Consider the following 26,064-nt stretch of genomic DNA (forward strand, 5'->3'; position numbering starts at 1 on the left):
ACAGTGGATAAGGTGGTGGTACCTTAACGCAATATGCAGGTGGTTAAGAAAATTTATCTGGAGATTTTATTATTATTAAAGTGAGGAGCAGGGGAATACCAAATTGAGTAGTTAAAAAAAGCTTAAAGAGATATTGTGCAATATTATCAAAGAATACAAATTTTCAATCTGACCTGCACTATTTTAACTAATTAAATTATGAAATGTGTTTTATCTATACAATGTTTAAAAATAAAGGATAAACACAAACTCAATAAATCATATTGATTTATCCTGCTGAAAGTTTTTCTTCAAAGGATATTTTAGGGCCAATTGATCACCCATTGGGGTGCTGCAAAAGGGACCCTGTTTCTAGCAGTGTAGAGCCTATTCGGGGGCTGGGGGCTGGCTAAGGCTGTCATGTGGCCAAGCCCAGTTCCTGGACCCGCTGGACCCGCCGGACCGAGAATGGGGCCAACCTAATGGGGGACGCTGCCCGGGCAGCTGCGTGCGATTCTGCGAAAGCCGAAAAATTATAATAACCAGTTTCGGGCTGCTATTTTTTTTCTTCTGTTATTTCTTACATTTTTTTTTTTTGTGGCCATTTGCCAAAACCTTCGTTCAATGACCCGGCAGGGATAGGGTCCCAAGATGGGCCGAGAACCATGGAAAGGCAACTCTCCGTTTTCGCAAATTCTGCGGCGAAAGTTGATCGGCCCAAAGAGATGGAGAGCGATCCCCGAAAAAAAGCACAATCCCGAAAAAAAGAAAAGCACATTTAGATTTAAAGAGATATTGGACAGAAGTGGGCAAAGGCAAAGGCAAAGGTAAATTTGAAGGTAAATGCAAAGGCCTTTCCTTTGGCACATGGCCGCAAAACTGCAATAAACCAAATGCCGCAAGTGGCCCAAAATGAACAAACAGCAGCAGAATCATTTTTTTTGTCCATTTCGTTGTTGTTTTTTTTTTTTTTTTTTTTTTTTTTGGTAGTGTTGTATGTCTTCTGTTGAACAGAAATTCCAAAAGCAAATCCATTTTGTTCCGACTTTCATTTCGGAGCAGCGGCAAGCGCTGCACAGTTTGAAGACAATTGTATAAATGAAAGTTTAAGATCTCCGGCGGCAACTGTTTTTGGGCAGCGCACCTGCATGTGTGTTTGTAGGGCAGTGTACGTTCGTACGTATGAGCTAACGGCGGAGGGCGGGGGGCGTGGCAGCGACAGGTACACCGGCACTCGAGATCGATAGCATTCAGAAAAGTACAAAACAAAACAAAAAAAAGAAGCTGAAAAGAGACCCGGCACGTGTTGCCCCAAGAGCAGGAGCAAAAGCAAAAGCACTTTTTCAATTGTTCACCACTCGTCGATGATCGTTGCGATGATAATGATGCCACCATCGATATTGCTGCTGCTGCTGCTGCTGCTTCAATGTTGCTGTTGCTGCTTTTGCTGCTGCTGCTGCTGCTGCTACTTCCACTGATGATGATGAACATTTCTCCAGTGCAGTGTCTTCGAGTTTGCTACGATTTCGATTTACTTTTGCTTTTCATTGTTCCTAATGCGATGATGGCCAACAGCTGGCGGGGAATTGCCGCGGGTGCGCGGAGCGGAGCGGCTGTTTGTCGAGACATTAATAACAATTTCATGGTTTTTAACACAAAATGCAGCCCCATCGAAAACTTTTCCATCAATAGTTTCAATTTACTCGACATTTTTGCAGTGCTTTGGCTGCCTCATAGGATTAAGTGCTAATATTTGTAGCAGTTTGGATGCAATCGCTTTTCATTTAAAATCAAATGGGCTGTGCTTGATCAAGAATTTCTATTTAGCTAAATTAATGGCATATATTAGTGGTTATTATATGTTTAAATAGATCCATTTTACTTAATAATGTTTGTACTTTAATGTTTTTTTAAGCTAAAAAAAATGTATTTTATTTTGTACAACTTATTGAAGGTATTGTTTTATGATTAACCTTAAAAACAGGATTTCTTTTAGTAGTAACCTACTATATATATATATATATATATTCTAATCAGTTGAAACTTATTTAAAATCATAAGTACCTACCATCTAATTTTTTAAACTTTCCTCGGCACTTCTATGTTTTTTGGTTTCTCTACAAAAGTAACCTGTTCTAACCTCTGTCACTTCCTCGAACCCAATCGATTGATTCCATTGACTCCGATTCCATTGCCCCCGCCCAAAAGAGAAAAAAGCAGAATTAAGCAAGTAACCGTGGAGAATCAGCGTCAATTATGGTCATGTTCCCATACGTCCATCCATATCTATATGCCCGTAATATGCGATTTCGATTCGGGACAATCAACTCTTTTTTCGCTCGGGCGGGTGCTTCGCTTCCGGTGCTTGAAATAAATCTTCAAATTAAGATGCTGTCTTCCAGAAAATGCTCGAAAATCGAAGCAATTTTTTGTAGATTTCGCCGAGAACGAGCGAAACAAAGAGGGCAGATATAAAATTGAATGTGAAATCAAAAACGATCAAAAGCGCTTTGAAGTGACCACTTGGCACAATATGCGAAGTCTACACCCGACTTGAGTTCCCTCGGACTTATTCTGGCTGAATGCATGGGGAGTTTGAGCAGTTCAACAGAAAGAAGTACATTTAAAACAAATAAAATGTCTAAAATATCAGTATAAAAATAACAACATTAGTTGTGATAATAAACTATAGCATTTATTTACTTTATTATTTACTATTATCAGTAAGAACAACAAAATCAATTAACCATTATAAAGCACTCTGAACTCTTAAAGACACCCCTCTGAATAATCTGAAAATCTGACAGCAGCAAAACAGTTTGTTTAAAATGAACTCAAATGCGAAAATTACACCCCAAGCGACCAATTTAAAACCATTAAATTATAATTTTAAATTTTAAAGAGCCCAAACGACTTGAAGGGAGGGCAGCCACGGCATTATTCAATTAGGGAAGACGCATTTGTATAGTTTTCGGACTCAGCCAAATGGAGTGCGTTGGATCCATCCAACCCTCCGCCACCTTTTATTTACTTAAAAGTGGATTCTTAAAGTTTCGCAAGTCGATTTCAGTTGCTTCACTTGCCTCATTGCGATTGCAACACGGGTTCAACGTCAAGTGACGGAAGTGGAAAAACGAAAATTTAAATACAGTTGGACTTCTCTAAAGGGTACTTTTTGGTACTTTGAGAATAGCTGCTAAACTTAAAAAAAAAACATGTTAGAAATAGAAACAAAAATTTTCGAAAAATTACAGTGGATTAAAAAATATTATTAACATTTGAAAATAGATCACAACCGATCTAAACATTTATTATAATATATTGAATATTTGCCATATCACTGCCAGTCTAAGTAAAACAAAAAATTGAGATACTTGGGCTTTTCGAAAAATCCCTAAAAAATAGTAATATTGCATTTAAAGCTATACAAGTTCGACTGTAAAATAAAACGGTTAATTTCGAACTGAATGCAGTTGCTGGGCAGCCAAGTCGAGATCGCGGCGTGTAGGTGTACAAACGTTTCGCCGTTTATCTCTCTTAATCTGTGCGTTTGCACTCTCTCGGACCTGACACTCATAATTAAAGAAACAAATAAAGCACATTTGCATAGCAGCAGCAGCAGCAGCAACGGCAACAGCAGCAGCAGCAGCAACATCACTGGCAACAGCAACACCAACAGCAACATCCAGCAGCAATATCAGCAACAACAGCAACCACATGAAGCGAAGACCTCGGCACTTGTCGTGTCTTGGAAAGCTTCGCTGCCTTGACTTTGACTTTGGCCAAAAAGCTCTCTTTTCAGCCAGGTCTTGGCGTGGTGTTGCTGTTGTTGCCGTTGTTGCCAATGTTGCTGCTGCTGCCGCTGATGTTGCCGTTGCTGTTGTTGCCGCCGCCGATGTTGCTGCTGCTGGCGACTGCGACCGCGGCTGCTTGTCTTGGTTCTTTAAGTCCGTGGCTGGCTGGCTCCTCTTCAGTTCGTTGCTGACCATCGTTACGTGCGGACGTGCCCAGTGCTCAGCTCAGCTCATCTCCGTGTGATGTGGCTGCACTTAGCATACTCAACCTGAAACCCAGACCCTCGAGATCGAACATTTCACAAAACGAACAGCCAAAAGTGCCGCGACGCGAGTGATCAAACAAAATCAAATACAAGCCCCTCCTTAAACGGTAGCTAACAAAAAAATCGTTAATAAATTGCAAGCGAGAAGGAAATAATAATAATAATTCTGTTGATGATCGAGGAGGACACTTTTCGGAATTGGAATTGGACTAAGGCGCGGCCATCGGGCGAACTGAGTGTAATTTGAGTTTTCAGTTTTTAGTTTTCTTGCGCACACAACAGCACTCGGCAGGAAAACAAACAAACAAACCGAGCCAGCAAGCAAAGCAACCAACAAACAAACAAACAGCGAGCGGCCAGATAGACAAACATACATGGGAAGGCAGGCAGGCAGGCAGGCAGGCAGGCAGGCAGTCAAGTGAAGACGAAGACAGCGCAGCGTTCTCCTGTCCAGTTTGCTGCGGATTCAGTTGTTCGAGATGCAGTGGCACTGTGGCAATGCGGCAATGCGGCAACTGCAACTGCAACAGAACCGAACAGAACAGATGCAGATGCACCCAAAAGCCAGTCCACCAGCACTCGGATTCTGGCTTCGAAACTGCGGCACATGTGGTGCTGTTGCTGCGGCAAGCTGGTGGTGCTGGTGGTGGTGCTGCTGCTGCTGCAAGCTGGTGGTGCAGTCGCCATATTGGGTGCATAACGGTGCTAGAATCGCGCTGCTTTTTTGTGCCTTACGTCTTACGAGTGTGTCTTAGCCAGAGTCTTCAGCCTGGCTCTTGCGACGACTCTTGGCTCTTGGTGCTTGGCTCTTGGTGCTTGGCTCTTGGTTCTTGGCTCTCGGATCGCGGATCTCTCGGATCTCGACTCTCGGCGGTGCATTGCATCGCACCGTACCGCATTGATGACGACCCAGCGACCGATAGATCAAGCGCAAAAACCGCAAACTGAAAATGCTGTTCCCCAGCCAGCGACCCGATCTCTTGCGGTCGCCACAGCCACAGCCACAGCCCAACACTTTGCACATGCTGATCGATTGCGGAAGATCTCCGCCATCGCCATCGCCATCGCCATCTCGAACTCAATCTTCATCTCCGTCTCCGTCTCCGTTTGTATCTGAAGATATACGTATCTGCATCGGCTGACTGGGTCACAAAATTGAGCCGGGCCAATGTCCAGACACGCCCATAAACGCCCCTTGACCAAAAGCAAATAATAAACAGGAATTATAGTTACAGAAAAAGAAAAGGCACATAAATGTTGTGAAATTTTACACTCCGTATGTCTATTTGAACGTTTTCGAATTTTGTTTCAAGCTGTAGATATCTGTTTTCCAAAAATCGCTCAGTTTTATTTGCATAAACAAAAATAGAACTTTATTGCATTAAAAGCAGGATAAAATGTTGTATATCCTTGAATTGATTCGTTGAAGAACTGATTCACAAAACACAATTTTGTTCCAGAGTACAAATTCATTTCCATATTTAAATGATCGTATTAGTTTGAAAATAATTACTTATTAAATGTGTATCCTAGAATTTGTGCATTTATTCAAAGCTCAGAATAGCATATCTTTATAGAAAGAAAATAAAATTAAAACTAAAAAGGCTTTATAACTAACATACATAGGTGAAGTTGATTTTTAAAAGTTTTAATTTTGCTCAAGTAATGTTTTTTGTATGGAATATTTGAAATGGTTGCCAGTAATATTACATATTTTTTTAAAATTCGTTTTAAAAATTTTATTTTCCTTTGTAAGAGAAAAAACACATTCAACTTTTGAGATAAGCCCAACCTGCGCACACATTTTGCTCTGTGCAGCGACTAGTTCTCAGGCCATCTCACCTTAGACCAATTTAAATCGAACTCCGGAGCCCTGCTTCATTGTCAGCTCCGTTTGCCCTTCCCTTTTTCCCCCCCACTTTTTATTAAGTTATAAAAATGCTGGAGTTAGTAGATGTTTTATATCGGCGCAGAGCTCTTTACTTTTTTCCCTCTTCTTCTTCCCAGCCGCCTAACGGTAATGCCCTAGAGCGCCACATTCTCAGACCCAGTCCAAGTCTCGAACTCTTCGGCCCAGACTCATGCATTGCAATAAAATGAAATTTTATAACAGCAGCGAGATCCAGCGACGGCAACAAAAACGTTACCCAAATTCCGAATAAAAAAAAAACATACACACAGACACACACACACACACAAGATACAAAAGCGAAGAAAAGCAGAGCGAGAGAGAGAGAAAGAGAAGGAGACAGACAAAGGTCGTCACAGCAAGTGAAAATAGCAAAAAAGTCAAGAGAACAAAAAAAAAACACGGGACAGTGGTCGGGAAAAATAAACGAAATAAGTTTTAGGGCCTAGTGGCCAAGAAGAAGAAGAGACAGCTAAAGGTGGCTCAGGTGGTTCAGGTGTTAATTTCCCATTTTCGGCTTTTCGGATTTTCGGGTTTTCGGCTGCCGCCGCAGCAAGTTCGCTGCCTAAGTCTTTCGTTTTAAAGTGGAGCGACCGACTGCGCGCCGCTCGAATGCCCATTGAATGCGAATGAGGGGCGTGTGAGCCGCAAGCCGGCCGGTTCGCCTCGTCCGACAACTGCAAAATAATAAAACAGAAATTATTATTATTATTTCCCTCTTTTTTTACTGGGGCGCATTTCCTTTACCCCCAAAAAAAACGAAAAAGAAAAAAATTAAACATAAAGACAAGTAAATGAAAGAGAAGAAAGGTTTTCGTTCCGTTTTTGACCCTCAGAGTTCAGGGTTTAAGTCAAGTCACCCCCTCCTCACCACCCGACTCCTTTCCACAGCACAAAACATATATTAACGACTGCAACGAGAGGAGCACCGGCTAGCCAGCGAAATAATCCAAGAAAGCAGCAGCGGAAAATCGGAAAGAAACAACAGCAGCAGCAGCAACAACAAAAACTAACATACAAAAGGAGGGAAAAGCGAGAAAAGCCTTCCCTGGAAGAGATTCGAGGCAGCTTCTTGGCGATTCAGAAGCGGCAATGACGGCGACTGCGAGGCAGTCAGCAGCATCGAGAAAGCAACCTGCGATCGCCATGCTCAATGGAAACGCTTTTACGGTTAAGCGGCTCTTAGCGGTAAGTCAACTTGGCCAAAAAATATAGTAGAAAAATAAAAAAAATAGAAGACCCAAACTCAAATTGCACTCCCTCGTAGAAGAAATCATCATCATTTGGGGCGTTGCCAATTCAAATCGCTCCAAAAAATCGGGCAAAGCAAATGTTTGTCACCTGGTCAGCTCCATTGTTAAGCACTTTTTCGCTTTCTTAAACAAAAGATTCATTTTTTGGCACCAATTTGAGTTATATTTTTTGTTGTTGTATCGTAATGTTGGCGTGGGCACTTCAATCGTGGGCCGCTGCTCCCCAAGCTCTTTTCTCTTGTGTGTGAAGAGCTGTGAAGTCGGCCATTGGGTCAAATTGTAGCTGATAGATGGATAGGCAGGCGTCGAAGATCATGATGAAGTCGGTTCCGTTCGGTTGGGGGTCGCCACTTCACCGGCTGAGTAATGTGGGCAAATTAATCTAATAAAAGGTGGGAGTCTTCTTAGCCTTTTGCTCCACTCAACCCAACATCACCCCGAACAACAACAACAGCGAAACAAAAATGAAACACAAGAAGTGGCCATTAGGTTTAGTGAATTATTTGCTTCATAAAATTTCATTGCCCAGCACTTAATCATTATTACTGCGGGAAGAGTTATTATTGGACTACTATGGGAACTAGTTTGTCTTTTAATAAATGCTTCTTTCGGATTTCTTCGCTATTTTTGGGTTCCGGAAAAGGAGAAAAGAGATTGAGAGGAAGTTAGGTGAGCTGAAGTTATAGCAAAGTTTTTAAGATCCAAGATTTCTTTAATAAACATTTTTTATTCTTCGTTGATAACTTTTAAGGAAGGAACTTGAAATTGTTATTTAGTAACAATTCTTAATTAACGTCAAAGATGTGGGATAAAATTTTCTCGTTTCACAGAATTAGAACTCAAATGCTTTTCTGATTTTGAAATTTGTTTTTAAGTTACGTTAATCTTCTGCTTGCTTGAAATTTTTCTTGTTAATTTAGTAAGTTTAAAACACATTTTTTGATCCTCCATCGAAATTCAATTAGATTTTCCCATCCAATTCAGAATCTATTCCTGGTGCTTAACCAATAGAATCCGTTTAGTGGAAAGCCATCGGCCAAGGGCTCCTCAGCATCACTTCACAGAAAATTCCTTCCACCAGATTTTCCACTCGGCCAAGAGTTGGTCCCAAGACCAACAAACAATTTATCCGTTTCGATGTTGTTTGTTATTATGTTCCGCTGCCCTCGGCCGGCCCATTCAGCCCATTTGGAGCCAAGTGCATTAAGTCTTGGCCAGAAGAGCTGCATCCAAGTCAGAAAAGCTAAAAGAGCTGCTGCATCTGTGCGCTCCACCTGCATTCGGCCCGGCCAAAGGTCACCAGACGGTCTGGCGCCCGACGATCATTAAAAGAATACGAAAGTAATTTGTAAAACACGAAAACGTATCTACTCCTTTTTTTTCTGCTGCCCGGACTTGCTGTTCTTTTACGATTCTAAATTACAATGACTGCAGCGGCGGGGTCTAGAACAAACACAAAAAAAAAAAGAACAAAATGCCACTGCAACGGGTCTTCATTAGCACACACTGACTGACTGACTGGCTGGCTGGCTGTAAACCCAAAAACAAAAAGAAAAACATGCGGAAAAAATAGCAGAAAAATAAATAAGCCAAGTCAGTTCGCCTGGCTGATGAATGGTGTTTTGGCAGTTCGGGCCTTAAAGACTGGCTTTTTGGCCAGGAAGATGAATGTTCGGTCCGAGGATTACAAATGGCCGGGTGGACGCGGCTTGACGGTTATTAGCCTTCTGCCCGCCGATCTCCGATCTCAGATCTCCAATCTCTGTGTTTGCCCACCTCTTTTGGACAGCCGAGTTGACAGTCGCTTGGCCAAGAACGTAACGTAACGAAAGTAACTTGGCCCCCAAGTTATTGGGTCAAATCGAAACAAACACTCGCCTATACTCGTAGTGTGCCTCTAATAGCCAACACACATCATTCTCGCCGCCTCTCTCTTTATTCTGGCCTCTCGAAAGCGTAATTAAACAATTTCTTCTCTGTTTATTGACATTTTATTGATGCCGCCGAGCTTCGACGGTTCCATTTCATTTCTGGTTCTGGCTCTGATTCCGCGCTTGTTTGTCATTCCAATTCCAATTCCAATTCCTATTCCTACTTTGATTCCGAATCCGATTCTGATACTTTTCCCTCATTCGAGGCCTTGTTTGTATTGTTGCTCCCATTGAGCGGTGATACTCCTCGGCTTTCAATGGGTTAAATGGTCGAGGGTTTCGCCGAGGGGCCTGTGAAGAGCTGCAAGTGTTGTTTTGACTAGACAAGCATCGAACGAGTGGCGAAATGATCTCGAGAAACGAGAAAACACCTCTCAATGGGGATTATGTGGTGTAGTTTATTTGTTTATTGTTACTTGAAGAGCCCAAAAGAGCCGGACTAATGGTTTGTTGATCAATAAACCCAATTTAATGACTTTGATTGTTGGTTGTTCTTCGGGAAAGCCGCAAGCAATGTTTTCCTTAAATAATTACTGGCATTTCAAGCTGAACAATTGAAAATAGAAAAATGATTTTATATAGAAATTTCAAATACAAATTTAACATTTTCAAATCACTTTTTGATGAGGCACTTTATCCTCCTTAAATCCTAGTTAAAGCCGCAAGCAATGTTTTCCTAAAATAATTACTGGCATTTCAAGCTGAACAATTGAAAATATAAAAAGGGCTTGATTTTGTATAAAAATTTGAAATACAAATTAAACAGTTTGAAATCACTTTTTGATGAGGCACTTCATACTCCTTAAATCGTAGTTATTTTATCACAACTCTTATTAAAACCATCTCACATAACCATTTATCACAATCAACGCGGCAATGGCAACAAAATTGCATTCCGCCAAACGATCCTAACTGTGATTTTAATGTCTCAACTTGTACGATTTACCAAAGAGTTGCGTGTCTGCGGAATTGGAATCCCAATTGGAGAGTTCTTACCAATTAGCCGAAGTCTGCGGAATTCCCCCCTGAAAAGCTTTATGTAATCGTTGCTTTTAATGCGTTAACAAATTCAGCAAAAATCGGGAAAAAAAGTAAAGCCAAGGGCGGGGGAGTTCGCAGTACCGTTGGCCAATATGCAAAACCCAGAACCAGAAGAAGAGAATTTAAAAAGAAAAACAAGCCCAGTTACCCAACTACTATCTGTACTTGTATCTGTATCTGTTTTGGCTTTGGTTTCGGTTAGGTAATGGCGAATCCCCCGAGTCGGGGCCGTAATTAATGGCGTGTGGCGCTCATTCGCGATGAGCAGAAAGTACATTGCACTCTGTGTCTTGGCCACAAAATTCAGCTTATTTATTAGCCAGTTCTAACTGCAAAAGCAAAGCGGGGGAAAGAGCTCAAAAGAGCAGAGTTGGCAGTGGGTACCCTTGGCTCTGCTGTTTGTTTCTTGCCTTCTTGCTTTTTTTTTTAATTATAGATCCCGGACAATCCCACCCCGGCTTCAAATGGGCGTGTGTTTGGTGTTCAGGCAACTGTTAATTTTGTCTTACAACTCCCGCTCGAGTATCTAGCATATGTAGCATCTGATAGAACGTTAACTGTGTCTGCGTCAAACAAAAGCTCGCTCGCTCGCAGATGGTAGCTACAAGATACTTTTACACACATCGCACTTCATTCATGAAGACAAAAACAAAAAGAAGGCAACCGCAGCCGTCAGTATGATCTACTACGATTAACTACGAATTTTACGGCTATTTCTTCGCGCTTTTCGGCCCACAGGTATTCCGTGTAGTCGGCCAATTTGTTCGGCACTTTAACAAGAGTTGGTCAAGACCGCGCCGGCCAATTTGTTGGCTCATTTCGGTTGAGGCCTCATGCCCGGCTTAATCATGCTTTATGCAAAGTTGGGCACCTAATTGAAATAATTAAGCGGTGTTATAAATGCCAGATAACAGATCTACGGCCGTTGCATAAGTTTCAGGTTATTAAATTATTACGGGGAAAATAATATGAATCTGCTTGCGTTTCCTGGGGAAATGTAATATGCAATTGTTGTGGGAGTTAAGTTACACGAATTACATGCTCTCCAATTATAAGTAATAGGTAGGGCCTGCTTTGCACAAGAATAGGAATACAAATCAACACAAGTAAAGCTAATTAGGAACAGCACAAATATTTGCCTAGTTGGAACTATATTTAAATAATAATATATGCAAGCCATATGAATAAATGAATAGCTGTTGTATTATTTCTATGCCTTAATAGAGTGGAATTTCATTTTGACATAAATAAAATTGAGGAGATGAAAAGTTTCTTTTACGATTCATCTTTGCTTAGATTACCAATGTTAATTCTTTTAAAAAGATAATAACCATTTCATTACCCTCACAACAAATTATCATAATTTTTTCTATACATTTTAGACTAATTCTTATTTTTTTTTTAATCTTTTTAGCTGCTGATCATCTTCACAGTCTTGGACGCGAGTCGAGCATTGGAGTTGGGCGACAAGTGCCAGCACGACATGGACTGTACGGATTTCATCAAGGGCAGCAGCTGCTCCGCTCTGGGATACTGCGAGTGCGCCCCCTACTTCGTCCAGTTGAATTCCAAACGCTGTTTGTCATGTAAGTAGGCAAAGTCAATCTTTGGCTAACCCCAAAGTGGGAGTACAGAATGTTTGCCGGGCAAACAATGGGCGGAGATGTGTGTTTGTCCACAAGAGAACCGTTAGCTGCACTCGCTGCGACTTTCTTTACACAGAGAAAACAATTCCGACTGTTTCCTCCCGACTTAAATTAGTAATTCAAACTGTGGGAGTCAGCCGGGGAATTTATATTACCTAAGTCAAGTTTAACAAATGGCAACTATCACTCACTTTTGCTCAGCTTAATTGGCTAACGTGTTAGGAACTTGAGTAAAAATAAAGTCAAGTGCCATAAGTTCCTACATTATCTTTATAAATCAAGTTTATTTAAAGAATAAATGTAAGGAGTTTGCTTTAAATGCTAAATAAATGTGGTTCATTTTGGTTAATTAAAAAGCTTACATAGCTCTGTTTAAAAAAACCTTTATTGTTATTACTTTAATAGCTTTTCATTTTGGATAATGTTGTTTCTTTATCAGTATCTAGATACGTATCTCTTTGAAATACATATTTTTTTAAATCTCTTATTAACTTCTCTTCAACCTAGCACAATAATACTTTCAAATCTTATTTTTAATGAGTTCATTTTACGCTCTCGTGCGAACGACTCAATCTAATGAGTGCAATTAGAATTAAGTTTGATTAGAATTTTTAATGATTTTTTACCTTTGATTGATCCACAGCTCAACTCCTCGGCGGCGACTGCCAGCTGAGCGAACAGTGCTCGATGAAGGTGGCCAACAGCAGCTGCTTGGAGGGGGCCTGCCGCTGCGTGGAGGGATTCCTGCAGTTCCGAAAGCACACCTGTCTGGGACGTAAGTATCTGCCGACCGCCGGCCAGCTATTGTGGCCCTAATCCTCCAGATTGCCCGGGATATACCACATATAATAGTAACATAATATCATTAACTGTTCGGTGTGCGGTATTTGGTGAATTGCAATAAACGGACGGCAGCCGACCAATAATAATAATCCCCACTCTGATTGCTTATCATTTCTCGAACTCCCCTGGAATGTCACGCAATGTTGGGTATGCTATATAGTACCTTCTATATATGTATGTCCACTCCTATTTCCTGTTTGCCGTTCGTTTTACACCTTGGGCTCTCCAAGCAGGGTTCTCTCCTTTTGCCGGCACCTGAAACTGGCAATTAACACGGGCATAACACTAAAAACGGCCGAGTGTAACAATAACAATAACAATGAACCGAATGCTCCGGCCTAACAAGACAATCGTGTCACTAATTATACGCATAATTGGTTAATCTTCCAAGAACTGGCCAACTGGCTAACATGTTGGTGGAAACCGACTGGCAATCAGCCACCACGGACTTCAGATCATTGAACGCTTTAAGCGCTGTACGTTAAATGTTAAATGTAAATGTTTGGCTTTGATCTCTCCCTGCGATTGTTTGTCTTTCTGTTTGTGCCTTGCAATGTGTGAAAGATACACTTTAAGATACTCGATTCTTGCCGCGATGCAACTGAACTCTTCTAGGGCTTTGGGCTAAGGAAAAAACCAGTGACTCACTCACCGACTTCGGAATAAATCATTGGCAGGTGAATCACCAAGTGACTAAGGAACGCGCAAAGTAGAAAAGAAAGAAGGTTCAAATTTATGGAGAAAAGATAAAAGAAATTATTCTGGAGTGGCATTGGGAATAGCTTTTTCTATTAAGATAATCAGATAGATTTCTAACTCGTGAGTAGAGTTCACAATTTAAATTTTATCATTATTAAAAGAGTTGCTGACATGTAGCTATTGCAATACATAAAGCCAAAATGTTATTTCACAGTCTAGAATTTCTTAAATATTTCCCTTAAGCAGTGACTAAATTTCCTGCAAATTTGGAGCTATAAAAATTGATCTTGGGTACTTTAGATCTCCGCCAGCCCTGCAATCGATTGCAATCTAGTTTGAATGCGCTCCACTTCCTTTTGGCACATTGGCGCCAAGTGGCGTTAATCTGATTAGAATGTTGACTAGATCGAGAGGCCATATGGCGGGGTTATACCCCCGAGCACTCCTCTTCCTGCAATGCATTGGCTTCTTTAAAGTTTAAACACGCCAAAAGCAGAGCAATGAGGCACGATCGTGGACATGGAGCCACTGCAACTGGCGCAGTTCGTGTCATTGCCATTCACCTGATGTTGCAGTGTTCCCTCCATACTCCGCACTCCTCAGTCCCCTCGTTAGCTACTGACTTAATTATATAGAATAAGAACTCAATATATATACAAGTGGAGAAGGGGGCGTGGCAGGACAGCTGCCTAGAATGAGCTGGATATTTAATTAAGCGTCATTTTGAGGACAAAGAATTGAATTAGCTTGAAACGAAAAAAGCTAACAAAATACATAAATAAATGTTATAATTTTGAGTAGGTGAAAGATATTTTTAAACCAAGAGTAAGCCATATTCCTTCATCTCTTTCCGCTTTTTAAATAACCACCTATTAGAACCTATTCATAGGTGATTAATATCAATTAAGACTAATTGCATACGTACCCCTTGGATTTTTTCCATGTGTAGCGGGGTTTTTGTGGCAAGTGCAAGAAGTGGCAAGCCAGTCATTTATGAGATACTTTCACCAAAAACACAATAAAAGAAAGAGGAGGCGAGAGAGCCGGCGAAGTGAACCTTTCACCAGAGACATCCTGCCAGGGCAACCATTCCTGCCCCTCCCCCCTTTTCCCCCTCCCATTTCCCCTCCTCAAAACTCCGAGTTCCCCGTTGCGATTAGTATCTTTGGCTACTTTACATGGCTAATTGCCTCGACTCGTAATTAAATTGCACTGATTAGCCGCCGATGCCGATGCAAAAGAAAGTCCAAGAAAGTCCAATTAGTTCTCAGCGCGAAAGAGTATAAAATAAATACTATATATAAATAATCAGAAGGAAAAAGAAGAGAGAGAAGCGACAGATCGCTGGAATTCCCGGGGAAAGAAAAGCCAAAACTCTTTCGTATGCAGTTGACAAAAAGCGCTGCACACATTGCGATTTCGGATTTGGGATGGGGATTGGGATGGGGATGGGGATGGGGACTGGGATTGGCCATTCACTTCATCCTATCGCCATTCCGCTCTATCGCGGGTCAAGTGAAGCAAGTGGTGGTGTGCCACATTCAGTTGGCTTGTCAGGCTTTCCATTTGGCCAGGCCACTTGTTCCAGTTTCCCATGCACCTTAACCCATCGGGCCCAAGCCCATTCCGGGATTGGCTCATTCGGTTACCCGTTTTTGTCTGCCGTCTGTTGTTGTTAGCCAGTCGGTCTTAACGAGCCACCAGCAGAGCAGCTGAGCAGCAAAGCACCGCCAACAATGAGCCACTTCCTCCACATCTCCTCCGATCTTTATGAGTTATGCACATATGACAACTCTTTTACCCCCGGTTGCATCGCCATTCTGCTCTTTAGTCTACTCTACTCTCCCCGTTTCACGTGCTGCGGTAAAAAGTATGCCAAATATACATATATATATGTATATATTGTGGAGTATACAGATAATGAACAGATAGCCCAGACACATGCGGCCAACGTCGGAGGCTGCGACTGTCAGCCAGATCGAGATCTTCTGCATACAAAGCTGCAGGAAAAGTGAACCACTCTGACGTCGTCGATCATCAGGTGCACACAGAAAAAATATTTAACTCTGCACTTGATATCACATCAGTTTGAAAAGGTTTCAATCCATTCTTTTGTTAAATATTGAAGCAGAAAAATAATAGTTTTTAACTAAAGATAGTTATTGCAAGTCTAGTAAGAATTTCCTAAAATAAACATAGAAAATACTAGCATTTTTCTTATTTTAATATTGTATTTAACAAGCAAATTGTTTCTTTACTTTTTCCTTATAACTTCAAAACAAAGGAATATTTCTCAATATTAAAATAAAAAAACCTACTTTTTATATCAGTTTAGGACTCTGCTAATAGAAACAAACAAACAGCTCAATAAAAATACTGCCCCAGTAGTCTTATAGTTTCGCTACAAATTGGTAGTAAAATAATTTACATATCCAAACTTGTTTTTGGTGAAGATTTCTACGTCTTCCCAAAATATTCAAACATTTCTTGATGCCAAATTTTGCCTTTCATGGCATTCCCGACTCTCATTATATAAGTCATTTGAAATCTCCTAGTCACTCTCTTTAGCAAGTCGGCTTACTTTCTTCCTGCCTCAACACCTTCGCAATCCAAAACAGGGAAAATACTTTCCATTGCGACACCCAGCACCAAAAATATAAAACAAAACACTTAAAATGGTTAGAAAGAAAGACCAAAAGCAAAAGCCACCGAAAATTCCATTTCATTTCGCATGACCCACAAAGGCAGCCAGTCAAACTGTGTTAATTTGCGGCTAGAAACCGAAAAAAAAGAGAAAAATACGACAAAAATTTTCTTGAATGGCCATTTCAAACTAAATTGCGCCAAATGCCAAATTGCATGCAAATTATGTGGAACACTCGACTTCCGCAAAAAGACAATAATAATGGCAAAAAAGCTAATATTTACCAAAGTAACATTTCCAACAAACGCAAATCGCTGCTATTAATTAAAACATATTTTTATTTTTGAATCGCATGGGGGGTTTTAATGAATAGTAGGCAATTGGCTCTTACGCCTTAATGAAAGTCAACGGCATAAATGGACTTATTATAGCCGCAGGAATGCCGGCGCAGATTTGAGATACATTTGAAGCTCAGCACGAGTATCTGTATCTGTGCGTTTCAGGCGGTTGACACAGATTTGCAATTCCGGCCACCGGCGGCGACTCAACCAAAGACAATAACGCCGAGGAAGCAGCGATTTAATTTATGCTGATTTCGATGGAAATTATTGTTCATGATGCGAGCGAGCCAGCCCGCCGCCACCCGTTGCGCCCATTTGGAAAAAAACGATGAAAAAATATCTCAAAGATCCAGCCAGTGGGCAATTTTCACACGCGTCGCCGAGATCTCGCAGAGCGGCTTTAGCCGTAATCGAAGTGGGTTAGGTTAGCAGTTGCAGTCGTGCAGCGATTCGCATGCAACCTGTCGCACCACCAGCCACAAAAGAGGGAGGCGGAATGCGGAGGGGGGAGGGGGTGGGGCAGCGCTAAGTGGCCGTGGCATTGGCCCCCAGCCTATCGATCATCGTTTTTGGTGGCCAGGCCAGCTCGAAATAAGGCAATGCATCGGCACGCAGGAAAAGAAAACATATGTATCTTTCATCTAAAACAATTTATAGTAGTTTTTTTTTTGTCTTTAGTTTTTTACGAGTTAAAATAAATGGCCAAAAGAAATACCGTTCAGGGTATAATATTATTATAACAACTAAATAAATAACTAACAAAAGTTTCTTGGTTTTATGATATCTTTATTGGTTTAAATAAAGAAGTCCTATTGTAGTTCTAAAGATTTTAAATTTGTATTAATATTTTGTTTAGTAATATCACTTTTAATGTTTAGTAATGTCATTTTACAAACAATGAAATAATAATTTTGGCACAAATTATGCTCTTAACTTTTAACACAAAAAATATAACTTCCGATGGTAAAAATGAAAAGGAAAATATTAACAGAAAATCAAACATTTTTTTAAACTGCTTAGGAAAACGAAACTCTCCTAAAAGTTACTTGCTTCTTAAATGATGCTGTTAGCGAGGTGATCGATGGCTATAACACATTATATCTGATCACTAATCACTGGTAATATTTTTCGCTGTGTGACCGCTTCGAATGCTGTTATATAAAAGTGAAAGATGGGGCCAACCGTTCGGGGTCTTTGGGAACCCCCTTCGATTCTTCCTGCAACGCATTGATTCCATATTGGTGTCAAACTCCGGCAAGACACGTTTGAGCTACTCGCATTTGGAATGGCAATGCAATGCGATGCGATGCAATGGCAATGCCAATGGAAATGGAAATGGAAATGGCAGAGCGGCAGTGTCAGTGTCAGGCGGTGAATTCGTTAAGTATACGCCACGTTGTCCGTATGCCTTAGGCTGTATGCCTTTTATGTGCCTCGGAGTCACCGCTCTCAACCGGTTCCCCAATGACCAATGCCAGAAACATAGTAAAGAGCCAGAGTCACAATCTTTTGTGTGGTGCCGACAAATGTTGCATTTGTGGCCGAAATTCCCGCGAGAAAAGCAAAGTTTTTTTTTTTTTTTTGTTGCCTTGGCTAGAATTAAGGGTATGCCGATTTATGATCTCGTTCGGTTTCGAATCCAAATTGAATGCCAGCTGGGGGTAATGGAAATGAAAATGGTAATGGTAATGGATCTCCTTGGCCAGACACTGCCCAAAGGGCAATTGCAGGTGGCTGCTTTAGCCAGTGAAATGGTAAATGGCATGTCGCCAGTTGCAGTTGCTTGTTGCAACTTGCTGCGCTTGCTGGTTGCCAGTTGCCAGTTGCTAGTTGCTGGTTGCTAGTTGCTGGTTGCTGGTTGCTGGTTGCAACTTGCTGGCAAGCCAAAAACGAAACAAGTGAAAACAAGTTGGAGCGGCAGTCCGGAAAGTGGGTCAGAGCTGAGATTCCAGTGGAGGACAGTGGCAGACACGCAGGTGGCTCAGTCTTCGCCTCAGTCTTCGGTCTTCGGTCTTCCGTCTTTAGTCCTCTTCTGTCTTCTGTGCAAAAGAAGAGTCTCCGTCTCTTTTTAGCCAGTTATCGGCGAGTGGAATGCTGATGAGGAACGGTAATGGGAATGGGCGACGTCACCGACGTTTCAGCGTCATCTTCTGGTTCCCATCTGTTCCCCTTCTTAGTCAGTTCTACACAGAAAGAATGGGGATATCAAATGGACTATACATTCTTGATTTGAAGTGAGCCAAAGAACAAAGGAATAGTATGGTAAAAACAAAATATTATTTAAAGAAAAATAGAGAGAAAACGTGTTACCAGCTGCAAAAGAAAACGTAGAGTGGCCTTGCCATTAAAAATTTGGTCAAATCAGGATTTAAGGATGGTAATATTTATTTAAGGTTTCCTAATAAAGTCAAATATGATTTTTTATTTTCGTTCTCTGTAACAATCTGGGTTCTCCTCTGCATTTTCTTTCGGCCATGCGTTGAGGTTGATGCAGTTGCAGTTGACTTTATTGACGGTTATTAGGCTTGTCGAAGGCGGGCTAATGCTCTGATGTTGTTGTTATTTATATTGTTGTTGTTATTGTTATTGTTGTTGTTGTTGTTGTTCTTGTTCTCGTTGCGGCCGCTCCTCCTTGTTCTGGTGTGGCTGTTCATGATGATGATGATGAGTTTTTAATATGCATTTGGTGCTTGGAGTTCGGTTTACGGTTAGCTTAATAACACATCCCAACCCATCGTATTCCTCCCACCCAGAAGATAAAAAAAAAAAACAAAAAAATCCCATGAGAACCTTTTTGCAAACCAATCTTTGTCTTCCAATTGCAGCCGCTCATCCTGGCGCCGTTTGCTACAGCCACGCCCACTGTCAAATGTTCGACACCCGCACCCACTGCGACTTCCTCATCCCGAACCTCTTCGGTCGCTGCCAGTGCACCAGTCCCGCCAAAATGGTGGGTGGTCTCTGTGTGGCCCCCGCGGCGGATCAGGAGGACCAGCAGCCCATCGAGAAGGTGGAGCAGCCAGCTATTAGTACCACCACCACCACGACAACCACTCCTGTGCCCACAACCACCACGAGGAGAACAACAACAACGACTACGACGACGACAACCACGCCTGCACCCACAACAACCACAACCACCAGAAGAACAACCAGCACAACCACCACGACTGCTGCTCCGATTCTCCTGGAGGATGAGCTGCCCGCCAGCGTGGAGGAGCAGTCCATGGAGGAGGATGATGGTGAGACCACCAAGCTGCGACCCGAGGTTCCCAACATCGACAATGGCGAGAAGTTCGAGGCTGTGGACATGGCTCACGAGGAGACTGAACTCACGCAGCAGCAGCATCAGGAGGAGGAGCAACAACACCAGCTGGAGGAGCAGCAACACCAGCTGGAGGAGCAGCAACATCAGGAAGAGGAGCAGAAACATCAGGAGGAGGAGCAACAAAAAGTGGAGGAGCAGCAAAAGCAAGAAGAACAAGAGCTTGCAGCCAAGCCAAGCGATTCAGAGCTGCCCCAATCCTCTCCAGATGCCACCACTGGTGTCCAGCAGCTGCTCACACCCGCCGATGTTCCAACCGAGAATGCCATCAATGTGGAACCGGAAACCGAATCCGCTGTTACCGAGGATTATCCGTACAAGATCGAGGAGGAGTATCCGGAGGAGCACGAAGATAAGCCAGAAGCTCCAGAACTGATGGTGGATCAACCCGAAACACCCGAAGAAGCACCCGTGGAAACACCAGTGGCACCCGAAGTCGCGCCCATCGAAGCTGATGAGGAGGCTGCCGAGGCATCTGGCGGCGAGGAGATTGCTTCATCGCCCATCGAAGAGGCCATGAAACCTGATTATGAATCGCCAGTCGGAGAGGCCGAACTGGAGAGGCCAGGAAATGAGGAGGAGAAGAAGGAGGAGGCTTCAGTGAGCCAGCCAACTAATGAGGGGGTGGTGCCCATCGATACCGAAAGCGAGACTGATGCGGAATCCAGCACCGAGCACCAGATCCAGACGCAGTTGCTCGGCGACGAGTTGATGGAGGAGCAAGAGGAAGAAAAGAAGGATGAGGAGACATCGGTGGCCGATGAAGAACTGATCCCGGTCGATGGAGCCGAAAGCGAAAGTGTGACGAAGGCAGCCGAAGAGGCCGATGATGAGAAGCCGGCGGAGGAAATTCCAGAGGATCTGGCTTCGGGGGATCATGAGCTGGCTGAAAACGATGTGCAGGAGGAGCCAACAGAAGCGTTGAAGATCGACGAGCCAGTCCAGGTGGAGAGTGAAAGCCAAGTGGACGAGGTGGCAAAACCAGAGGAGCAAGAAACCGAAATGGCAATAGAAAAAGAAAAAGAAACAGAAGCAGAAGAAACGGCGGCCACCGAAGCCGCAGAAGTGGAGCTCCAGTCGACAGAAGCCAAGCCAGATATGGAAGCCGAGATCGATCAGGCGGAACAAAGCGCCGACATCAAGCCGACAAGTGGCGAAGATGATTTAAATGAAGCCAATCAATTAAATCAAGACCAAGTTGCCGAAGAGCAGGAGAAGGAGAAGCAGGAGGAGGAGCACCAGCAGCAGCAGATCGAAGAAAAAGAGCCCGAACAGGTGGTGGAAATCCATCAAGATGCAGATGCCGATGCCGATGCCGAAGCCGAAGCCGATGCAGATGAAGCCACAACAGAGAAACCAGTCCAAGAGATCGAGCAGGAGGCGGAGGCAATCACCGAAGCGGAGCACGAACAATTGACATACCCAACAAATGATGATGAATTGGCGCCAGTGGAAATAGAACCAGAGCTGACCACAGAGGAGCCAGAGAACGCCGAGATCACAACAAAGTTGCCAGAGGAGAAGCAGGAGGATGAGGAGGAGAAGATTGGTGAGCAGGTTGTGGAACAGAACGAGGTGGAGGAGCAGCAGGTGGAGAGGGAGGAGCAACAGGTGGAACCCGAGGAAAATGCAAATGCAATTAAGACGCCCGAAGTGTCGGAAGCAATTGTGGAGCCCCAGGCAGCAGCACCAGAAGCAGCAGCACCACCAGCAGAAGAGGTGGAGACGGAGATCCAGTCTGCCACCGAGAAAGAAATCGAACCACAAGTTGAGCAAGAGGAGGAGAAGGAAAAGGAGAAGGAGGAGGAGGAACCCCAATCGATAACCGAACAAATCCAAGAGGCTGAGCCCACCACTAATGATGTGGATCAGGCCAAGCCAGAGCTGCCAATTAAGAGCGATGCATTCGATATCGAACAGGAAGCCACCGAGGAACCCGCTCAGACGGACCAGACAGAGATTGCCCCCGAAAACGAATCCGAACCAGCCGCAGCGGAGGCCAGTGAAAGTGTTCCAACTCCGGAGGAGGAGGAAGGCAACCAACAGCTGAAGGATGAAGTTGAGGTGGAGAAGAACGAGAACGACAACATTATCCTCGGAGCCGAGCCGAATGAGGAACAGCAAGTGATTCCAGAGCCAGAAGTTGAGCAGGAAAAGGAGGAAACTCCAGTGGAAGCAGCTGAAGTTCAGGAGGATGATGCACCAGCTCATCCGGAAGAGGAAGAGGGGGAACCGAAACCGGAAGTGGACTACACCAGCATTGAGCATCTGCAGGAACTTCCGCAGCCGGAAGAAACCACTGCCGCCATCGAAGCGGAAGAATCCGACCCAGCGGAGTCCACCTTGGCTCCGGAAGATCCGGAGGCAGCCAGTTCCATTGTGAGCGAGGAGCATGACCTGGAGAAGGATCCCCAGAACTTCCACGAGAGCGAGAGCATTGCCGACATCCTCAGCGACTTGATGTTGGAGGGCGACAGCACCGTTCCCCCGGTTCCATTTGGCCAGCAACCCGCCCAAACTGTTCCCATGGTGGAGGCCAACTCTGAAAACGAGGAGGAACAACCCCACGAAGCCATCTCTGATCTTCAGGCCGAAGCGGATGAGACCCAAGATCATGTGGAAGTCCAGCCAGCAGAGGAATCCCAGCCAGCTATTCCCGAACTCTTTGCAGAGGCGGCTAATGATGAGGAGCAGGAGGATGAAGAGCAGCAGGTGACCCCCATTCCGGAGCAGTCTGTAGTGGATCAACCCACACAGGAGGAGCAGCAACCTATTAAAGAGGAGCAACCGAAAATTGAAGAGGAGCACAAAGAAGTTGAAGAGGAGCATCTCCAAAATGAAGAGGAGCAGCATCACGAAGAAGAGCAACAGGATGAAGCGGAGATCCCTAAAGAAGAAGAACCCCTGAAGGAAGTGGAAACAGAATCCCTGCCAGAAGAAGCCACCACGGAGAAGGTATTGGAGTCCGAACCCGAAGAGGAGCGCACTCTTTCGCCCGAGGAAATGCCCTTCGACATGTCCGAATCCGATGGCATCCGTTTCAATGAGCTGGAGTCCGACAACCTGATCCTGGAGTCCACCACCAATGTTGATGGTCTGCAAGAGCTGGACAGCAACCACATTGAGGAGGAGCCCGCTGCCCACGCCATTCCGCACGAGGAAGCCACTCCGAATCCCGCCGACATCGTGGAGATCACCACTCAAACCATGTTGGGATTGGCCAGTCGGGTGACCCTTATGGAACCCGCTGCTCCAGTGGTCACCACTCTGATGCCCCTGATGACCGCCGATGAACCCACTCCGGAACCAGCTGCTCCCGCTGCCATTCCTCCTGCATCTTTGGCGGCCATTAAACCAGGATCGGAACTGCGCAAGCGCGTGGACTTGGGTCTGGAGGCTGTCTCCCTGGGATTGGCCTGCAGCAGTGATCGCCAGTGCCAGCTGGCCGATCCCCACACCGTCTGCAATGTCCGCGGAGTCTGCGACTGCGCCGCCGGAGAGCCAGGAACGCAGTGCAGCGCCGAGAGAACCGGATGCAGTCCCGGAACCTTCCAGGTGAGTCACTACTAAAAGGAAAAAATTAAGAAGTATAAAATGCAGAAAACTTCTTTTAAAACAAAGATTTTAAAGTTATAACTTGCAATCAAAATTAAACAAAAGTTAAATGCTAAACTCAAGAACCCAAGAAATATAATAAATAATATTTAGTTCGAATAAAAAACAAGTTAAATAAATATCATTCATAGACAACAAGAAGATACAAAAAGAAAACAAGCTTAGAAAATCAATTAACAATGCATAATGCAAGAAAAAAATCTTTTTAAAAATTTAAATTTTAAATATGTATGTAACGTGAAAATCCCCATTATCAGTTTGATAACGATATATAATTCTAAAGAATACAGAATTAATTTAAATTTATAATTGACTAAAAAGTGTGAATCACTTAACTCTTTGAAGTAGTTTTCTCTTAGTATTTTCCACATTTAAAAAAAATAATCTAAAATTTGTATTTACCTTTCAGTGCCGTTCGAGCGGCGTGTGCATCTCGTGGTTCTTCGTGTGCGACGGGCGGGCGGACTGCAACGACGCCTCCGACGAGGAGTGCACCCACAACGCCCGCCTGAACCAGAGCTGCCCCGCCGAGTCGTTCCGCTGCCAGCGGAGCGGTCGCTGCATCTCGCGAGCGGCCCTCTGCGACGGACGGCGGCAGTGTCTGCATGGAGAGGACGAGATGGGCTGCGACGGCAGCCTGCGGGGCGGGAACGCCTGTCCGGAGCACACCTTCCGCTGCGGCAGCGGCGAGTGCCTGCCGGAGTACGAGTACTGCAACGCGATCGTCTCCTGCAAGGACGGCAGCGACGAGCCGCCGCACCTGTGCGGCTCCCGCGCCCTCCCCAACCTCTTTATGCGCCTCATCGAGGCGGGCGGACTCCTCGGCGGCGGACGGAGGGAGGGGGCGGACGCCTACTGCCCGCACCGCTGCAGCAACGGACTCTGCCGCTCCACCGCCATCGTCTGCTCCGGACGCGACGGATGCGGCGACGGCACCGACGAGCAGACCTGCGCCGTTTGCCGTAAGTATCCCTTTCAAAAAATTATATTCGCCACATTTTTTCTTTCCTTAGATATTAATTTACAATTCAAAAACTTTCTTCCTAGATCGTTTATTAACTTTAAAATGTAATACTGAAATTTAAATGGTTTATTATTGAATTTAAAAAATATTTTAAAGTCACAAATTATATGATATGTGTTTTTGATATAATGATAAATCATTCTTAATAACCCTCAATTAAATATATATTATATTATAATATAATTCCTTTGATTTGTTTAAAGTTTCAAGATTCAAAATTGTAACACTACAGATTCCCATTTAAATGAAATAATTATATGTATCACATTTATTTATCATATCATATCATATCATATTTATTTTAAGTCCACAACCGATATCTTATTAATGATTTCTCTCTTTTCTTAACCACTCCAGGTTGTCCCGCTCCGACTGCCGCCAACCTGCCCACTTTCCTGGCCCGACAACGCCCCATGCCACTGTGGTAGGAAACTGCACCGCCGGGTGGGTCACCGCCCATCCACCAACCGAACCACTTTCGGTCACCATAGAGAGACCAATATTTTGCCAGACACTGTCTTCCGACCCCGCAACTCTATCGCTGTACCCAACTATATTCGAAACGATTTTTGCATAGCATTTAAGTGGATATTTAAAAACAAATTATTTATTTATTTATTTATTATGACCTTAGCTGCGCCCATGCCACGCCCAATTGCCACCTTGCTATCAAAGGCGGTTTCTTCGGCCCCCTTTGAGCCAGTGATGATTGTCAATTGCGCCACTGGGCGCAACCCTAAACCACATATGACACCACACACCACAAAAGACACACCACCACACCACCCACACTTCGCCCCCATTTCGACTATTTATTCTACTCATCTTGACCATCAAAAACTATTTATTTATACCCCCCACAAACACTTCGCCCCGAAGGAGACACTAAAACACATTTAGCTTAGTTTTATGCAATTTTCTAATTTATTTAAATTATTGGCCAGGCAAACCAGTGAAGGATCGCATAACGAGAACCATTAAATGATGCATTTCTATCGAATAATATTTTGTAAATAAGAGTAAACGATGTACATGATAAACAGCATTGCCTATAAAGATACGTAGGGTATCCGAGATAATAAAATCAGATCATATCCCCTATATAGTTTATTATATGTACGTGAGTGTGAATGGAACTCACACACTTTTCTCAAAGTCAAGACGCATCACAGTAAAGCTAACAAAAATAATTTTAAAAAAAGGAATGACAATAAAAAATCTATTTTTAGAAAACTATTGAATAAAATAATCATTGTTGTTTTTTATTTGTTAGGAGATTTATGGGATTTATTTTTATTTATAAATAATCTAAAATAAATAATTGGTTACCAAAATATTGCCTTATTTTTACGATATCGGTTTTACTCAAAATCCGTCCCGTTGCATATGTAATACCTACATATTTATATAAAATCACCAATTCAGGAGGAAACCAGAGAATCAGTGCATTTTTCACGAAAATTAGGAAATCAGTTCCGAAGGTCAAAATCAGGGAATTACCTGACAAATCAGGGAATATTGTAACCTACTTATTCTACACTAACTTTCTAAGTTTCATTCATAATCTGGTACAAAACATTAATTACTATCAGTTCAGTATCAGCTATTTTTAATCAAACGGAAATACGCTTTGCGAATGGTCACCGCGATAATTGAGCTTTGATTTAGGACTGCACTCGGTCAATAATCTCAGTCGATTATCAAAAACAGAGTTTTACGATCCATGCAGGTATAAAAGACCCGCTGGAACCATT

General features: G+C 43.3%; 1 protein-coding gene across 1 annotated transcript; it reads left to right on the forward strand.

Annotated features, from left to right (window-relative positions):
• The first annotated feature begins 3,941 nt into the window (after positions 1-3,941).
• On the forward strand, positions 3,942-25,528 carry LOC108089047 (titin). The gene is made up of 7 exons (XM_017187155.2): positions 3,942-4,146; positions 6,840-7,136; positions 11,588-11,759; positions 12,463-12,594; positions 19,172-23,226; positions 23,696-24,248; positions 24,668-25,528. Exons 2-7 carry the CDS (start codon positions 7,041-7,043, stop codon positions 24,736-24,738), a joined length of 5,079 nt encoding a protein of 1,692 aa, XP_017042644.1. The 5' UTR covers positions 3,942-4,146; positions 6,840-7,040; the 3' UTR covers positions 24,739-25,528.
• Positions 25,529-26,064: the final 536 nt, after the last annotated feature.

The sequence above is a fragment of the Drosophila ficusphila genome, unplaced genomic scaffold (genome assembly GCF_018152265.1).
Source record: "Drosophila ficusphila isolate 14025-0441.05 unplaced genomic scaffold, ASM1815226v1 contig_106, whole genome shotgun sequence".
NCBI lineage: Eukaryota > Metazoa > Arthropoda > Insecta > Diptera > Drosophilidae > Drosophila > Drosophila ficusphila.